This window comes from Plasmopara halstedii, assembly GCF_900000015.1.
Source record: "Plasmopara halstedii genome assembly, contig: Scaffold_1211, whole genome shotgun sequence".
In the NCBI taxonomy this organism is placed as follows: Eukaryota; Oomycota; class Peronosporomycetes; order Peronosporales; family Peronosporaceae; genus Plasmopara; species Plasmopara halstedii.
Window position 1 is genome coordinate 569,317 of NW_020188126.1, and position 6,619 is coordinate 575,935.

Below are 6,619 nucleotides of genomic sequence, written 5' to 3' on the forward strand. Positions count from 1 at the left end.
ATTGTGACCTGAAGGACTCATCGAGGGGGCGAACCGAAAGTGCTTTCACCGCCAAATTGAGCAGAACCAGCCTAATCTTACCTCAAACGTATACTCGGCAGAGGAACTTACTATTCTCTATGATCTCTTGATCACAAATGGCATAAGGCAACGCAGGTGTACCCTGCAAGGCCATTCTTCATTGCATATAGCCCCCTCTCACGAATTGAATAGTTCTTCTCTGTTGCTTTAACCTGGCAAACTCGAATTTCATCACAGACGCATACCCACCGGCATTTTTTTTAGTAAAGTACAGCCCATGACAAAGGTGGAAGCATCATTGACGACATGAAATGACCGATCTAGACTCAGAAGAACTAATATCAGGGAATACATGATATTTACTCCATAGCCTTAAAGGTCAGTCTTTCTGCCGTATATGAGCGCCATTGGCATCAATTTAAGAACATTGGAGAGTGTCCGTGTCATGTCGGCATAATTTTTACTATATTAGTGCAGGAGTTAGCTAGGCCAATCCACTTTCTCAGGTCTTTTATGACAGCGGTACTGGATAATCTTCAATGATATCTGCTTCGCGGGATCTACTTGTAAGCGATTCGCAACAATAAAGCAAACCACATAGGATCTTCGACAGCGCCAAAAAATACTTCGTGATTACTAGCAAATAGCCTATTGGAGCACATTTTTACTTTACTTCTGCTCACAGGAGCTCCATCTAATTCTCCACATCCGACAATATATGCCTTGCAAAACATTGGACAAATATGTTGTCGAAATAGGATTGTGCATCGTCACGATGTGGCCTGAACAGTTTGTTTCTGATAAATAAGCGTTGCTGGGGAAGTAGACACCCGCTGTGACATATTTAGCGATTCCAGATCACCCCCACTTGAAAAACTCACCGCTGAGAGAGGGATATTGTCAGCATTCGAACATTTTCGTTGACAGGTAAAGCGCACCGAACAAATGGCAGCCAACTATGCAGGTTGAAGGGACATCCTTTCAAGTAGTCAGCATTTGTGCCGGAACGTGGATACATTTATCTGGTTATAAGCGTCCAGGTTCGCTCAATATGTCAAGAGGCGTCAGCCGTAGTGACCATGAAACTTGGTGCCGACGGGCACGGTTTACTCTCTCACCAAACTCGTTTTGTACTTTGTATAGAAGACAGGGTCTATGACGTCACACTGATCAATAGGTGGGGAATATTATCGTGTAATGATGAACTTCGCTGATGGAACCAAGTTGATTTCATGCCGCGGATAAATGATGATAAGCGCTTGTCACAACATCGTGATACATTTTCAACAATGGATCAAAATCATCTGCAGGATCATGAGAATAGCCATACACCCCTCGCACTCAGTGCTTTGCTTGTATTTTCATAGACAGGTATTCTCATGACAGATTATTAGCTCGAATTTTCCAATGGACATTTCAGCGGATGCATCATCGTGCAATACGTTGCGCACATTCTATAAGGATAGCATGCCTATCGCTTTATAAGAGCTTCCATATGAGGTATTGATGGGACACTTATACCTCCTAGACCTATCCTGATCAGCTTCTCACGAGTGGATAATGTTTCGCTTCACTAATCCGTGGAAGGTACTATTTTGTGCGTAGATTGCGTCACGGTAAATGTGATTCAGCACAACAATTTCATCCTGACAATGATGAGTTCCTTACCTTATCTTTAGGACTTGGACTTCTTTCGCGACTTGCGGTCGCTCTTCAACCCAACGGCTCCGGCACCAGAGAGTGTGACAGTCAGTCACTTCTTCTGTCCGTCAGTCCAGGCACATAAGACTCCAGCATTCAGCTGTGATCCATCCTCTCACCAGAGGTACTGTTGATCCCTCTCAGATCACTCTGAAGACCGCTATTTACTAAAGCTTTACTCTGAATAAACCTTAAACCGCGGCTTACTGCCGTTTCTGCTTTCTGAAATCCGCTCAAGGCACTGGTAAAATCATTGTTAGTCGTCTCGGGCGATCACAAGTCATGTATGGGGTCGTTTTCGCGCCTAAAGCGCTGCTGCCACCTGATAGTGGTAAGTAAACGTCTCAAGAAAGCACTACCTAACAGAAATTATGTAGCACTAGAATCCTTAACCTTCGGCCAATCTATTGCTTGCTGCTTTGTCACCATACCATACCTTGAATGACCGCATAACCCCAATTCATGTCCAGGACAAGATAACGTTCCACGACGTCAGATCCCACAAATCTTCGTAAAACTCAGAAAGTATTTGTGACACTTCACGAAAGTCTTCCTCGCAAGACGCACGGATATACATTATTCTTAATGCTTCCGCGGATTGTCCACTGCTTTTGACAGTCGCTTGTCGTATACAACAGGATGACGCTTTCAAATCAATAAGGACCTGTCACGGGTTAACAATGGCCGAGACGCTGATGTAAGTATATGATTTGGGCGGTTGTTCCAAACTTTCTAAGTCAGCTGCTTTCTTAAATTTGGGCTTAATCGATCGCGATCTTCACGAGCTACAACAGAGCCCGGTTTTTCCCGCTAGGCCACTCTACGCCAACGTTACCTTGCAGTTCGCTCGACGGACGGCATATGTTGTAGACTAATCGATCGCACCTCTAAGTCGAGAGCTATGAGACTACGAAAGGCGCAGATGTTGTTCTTTTCTATAGATGCGAGTGCACGGGATTTGATAAGCGACCTCTTCTTTCCTCTTCATTATGCGCGCTCATCGACCTTTTAACCCATACGGGCCTCGCAATACGGAAGGTGACCTGGTCTTTCAGTGCGATACCCATCGCTCCTTCGAAATATGTAGGGTGGACGTAGAAGATCGTGGTGGGTGCAGCATTGGTTCAGAGATACTACACAGAATTGGTATCCATTATCGCCTCCAGAGAGGGCCTGATGCCTTTTTTTGCGATAAGGCTTTTTAGCTCCTGCGCACAGTTTGTCAGTAATTTCCACACTTGATCGGTGGACAGAAAGTTCCAGTGCTATCAATAAGCCTGAAAAGGTTTCGCGAGCAACTGCGCGTTTACCGCCTCAAATCTCTCCTAGCTGGGAGCGATTCCTTGTGCGGCTTCCTGGCTAGCAACAAGCGCCACGCGCTGTTCCTTTATTTGGAGTCCGGCTAGATCCTTGACCATCCGACCTATTTTGTCGCGAGGCAGGAATCTCTCTGACTTACTTCTTTAATGGCTAGACTCGCAGTACCAGCGACCCAAAGATGGGTGCCACCTAATCCCCACCAGTGCTCGGATGGATCGATCGTAAAGGCACATTTTACTAACTGGTTGGCGCCTTCAGGCGAGTGGTAACAGCTTCCGGCTCTTTTCTTCTCAACTGCATTGAATCAATCGCCACCAACAAACGCTTTCCAGGTGTGCCAATATATTTTTGAGTCAGGGGAGGTTTTGAAATTTTCATGTTCCAACCTCAAAAAAAAGATTTACGACTAGGTCGTGGGATCGACTACAAGTACTACCAATTGCTACGGGATTGTTGTGGTCTTTAGAAAGAGGACGCCTTTTTTCAAAATCCTGCACCGTGGCATTGTTCGTACTCTTCAAACAGAAGCGGCTCCTAGATTCTCTAATGCAACATGGTCTCTATCGTATTAAATACAATACGGTACGATTGCATGCATTCACATTGCTTTCTGTAAATATGTAGTTCTGTGATATAACTTATTTGGACTAACAGTAAATAGTTGGAATATAACTAGTCAACTGGGAGTCTTGAGTATCTAGATACTTTGTTTATCTATCATTTTCAACAGTTACATGATTTTAGAATTTATTCTAATCAAAATCAAAACTGTATATGTCTGTATTCCTTCTCTGTTTGATGATAAAAGTTAAACTGCACGTCCAGGTCTTAAACCTCTCAATTAAGGTGTTGAAATGTCCAATTTGCAGAAAAGTGTAATGTGTAGGTAGGTACACAAATTACAGTACGTACCCCAATACTCGAAAATGTGATACTGATTTGATTTTGAATTAGTTTTGTCTGTAAAACGAGTGAGGATCGTAGCATTTCAAGCTTTTCAAACTTGCCGGCAGGCTACCGCTCCACGAATTTGATCAGCAGAGGTAAAAATAACTTGAAGATTGATGTATATACTTACCGAGATGGTGTCCCAGATCTTTGCCGTGATATGCGGCTGATCAAACAAGCGTCTGATGATATAATTGTATATGCTTTACGGGCAAACGTCCTGCTTTGAGATAGCGTTATAGCGCAGCTGTAGAGGTGGTCACTTGAAGTGTAGGAAGCTCTCAACAGCATTTCTAAAATTATTGAAATGAATGTTAGATCATCAACTACTTAATCGTCTTCGAAAACAACGTCTTCTATATATTTATATACTAGTGCAAAGTGGCTCAACTTTACTTATTCATTCTCGCGAACGCAATAGTGACGTCGGCTTCGAATAAGCATTATTTCATGATACAAGAGTTGTGCAAGGCAGACACACGATAAAGCAGTACCAACCTCTAAAAGTATAAACACTGGACCCCATGAACAAACTTGCACGCAATGAGGACTCCTAGGATTACAGCCTTTCGGCTCGTATTGGCAGTTCGCCAAGTATCCCACCAGATATTGTACCAATGCAGCTCCAATACTTCCTGTTCCATCAATAATTCCCGTGACAGTCGATAAAGCTTCTGCATTCCCTTTAATACTCTCGTGAGTGCCAAGATCAGCTGAAATAGCTGTACTGATCAAATTAGCAGGACCACCGAGCATGAATCCTGATGTTAGCAATAGCAACGCAGTCGCATGATATGACGCGCCATTCATAACGTATAGCGCAATACTAGATTGAGTAAATAATTAGATATTTGAATGATATTTTAACCTGTACAACAACGTACCAAGAAAAGAGCAACATCGTTACTACTACAGGAGAACGTACGCCCATTCTGTCCGAGACTAATCCGCTGACAAAACCACCAAAAATTTGACCAATATCGTAGAGCATCTAAAAAATCATGTTTACATATAATTTGAGACCATACTTGTGATCTTGGCAATTACGCTAGAAACGCACCGAGAAAGTACCAGCTTGTGAGCTGTCCATGTGGAGTGAGACAGAAAGATAGAACGGGAGCCAAAAGAACAATGCGTAGTTAACTGACTTAAGACAAGCATATGCCATTGCGTATGGAAAAACCTGATGATAAAGACAAGCACATATCAACACTTCGATCGCGAATACGACTTTAAATAAATCCTCACTCCAGGAATACACCAGGCTTTGAAAAACCCAATCCCATCAACTTTTCCATCTTCAACATCAAGATTTTCTTCAATTTGATCTTTGTGAATGGCTACATCTGGTTTGGCGTCTTCTAGTCGCTCATGGCGATACGCTACATCCTTTGGATCCGGATATAAGAAAAAGTGAATGATTAATCCATGAAAACCCACCAATCCAGCTGCTACCACAAGAGCTATTTTCCATGCTAATGTTTTCTCGACCAATGCAAACATTGAAGCGACAAGGGCCGTACCGACAATATTACCAAGACATCCATTTCCACTCCAGATTCCAAATACTGCACCTCGTTCTTTTTCGTTAAACCACTTGCCCATTACTGCAACATTGGCCGGCCAGCCACTTGATTGAATAAGTCCATTAAGACCCCATAGTATGGCATAATAACTAAGCGCATGGATCTCACTCAACGCTCCTAATCCAAAGAGTAAAACAATAGCTGCTGTAACCCACATACCACCAGCAATCATACGTCGAAGGTTATGTTTGTCTCCTAGAATGCCACTAACATAAAAAATTGTCCATTATCAAATTTATCATAACAGAAAAGCATTTGTCATACCTAACATAGAGACCAAGTGCATAAAAGACCATAAAAAGTGTATCCATAAGTCCAAACATCTCAACTTGTTGCTCACGAGAGAAAAGGTTTGAATGTAGCCATTGTTCAAGCGCCATCTCGCCTTTAATGGCCGAGAAACTCTTGCGACTTGCATGAAACAACACGTAGCTAAAGAATGTTAAGAAGAACACACCACGTTTGGTAGCTGCTACCTCCATACAACTGTGTGTGGATGCTGATTGTCCCACAGCCTCCATCCTTAACGTAACAGTGTGCGTAGGCTTCATCATTTTCGTCCTACAGGATTTACTTAGATACAGTTTATAATAATCTGTTCATTTCTTTTAAAGAATGTAATACTAAATATCGGTATTCAGTATTTCGACCTCTCTCCCATTCATCATTCTTTAAGCTCCAGACGTCCCCCCCGCTTACGATGGCGTCTTTCAATACAGTGCCAGAAAAAGTCAAGCGTCCACGAACGTCTTTTACAAATGCACAACGTCTTCAGATCTGCAATTATAAAGACGAACATCCGACAGTTACACAAGGTCAATTGGCTACATGGGCACAAGAAGCGCTGAATCTTCCACGTAAACCTTCACAAGCGATGATTTCAAAAGTTTTGAAACGAAAACTTGATTTTGAGACGATGACAAGTGAAATGTTAACATGTAAATCTCGTCGTACCGTGCGATATCCACACTTGGATACAGCGCTTGCTCGATGGGTTGCTTACTGTGAAGAGACTGGTGTTCCAGTCACTGGGGAAGCCATTC

The 6,619-nt window shown here is 42.9% G+C and overlaps 1 protein-coding gene across 1 annotated transcript; it reads right to left on the reverse strand.

Moving 5' to 3' along the window:
• Positions 1-4,386: 4,386 nt before the first annotated feature.
• On the reverse strand, positions 4,387-6,097 carry PHALS_00796 (sugar phosphate; the record flags this gene model as incomplete). The annotated part of the gene is made up of 5 exons (XM_024730529.1): positions 4,387-4,816; positions 4,875-4,981; positions 5,051-5,173; positions 5,239-5,782; positions 5,841-6,097. 5 exons carry the CDS (start codon positions 6,095-6,097, stop codon positions 4,387-4,389), a joined length of 1,461 nt encoding a protein of 486 aa, XP_024580797.1.
• Positions 6,098-6,619: the final 522 nt, after the last annotated feature.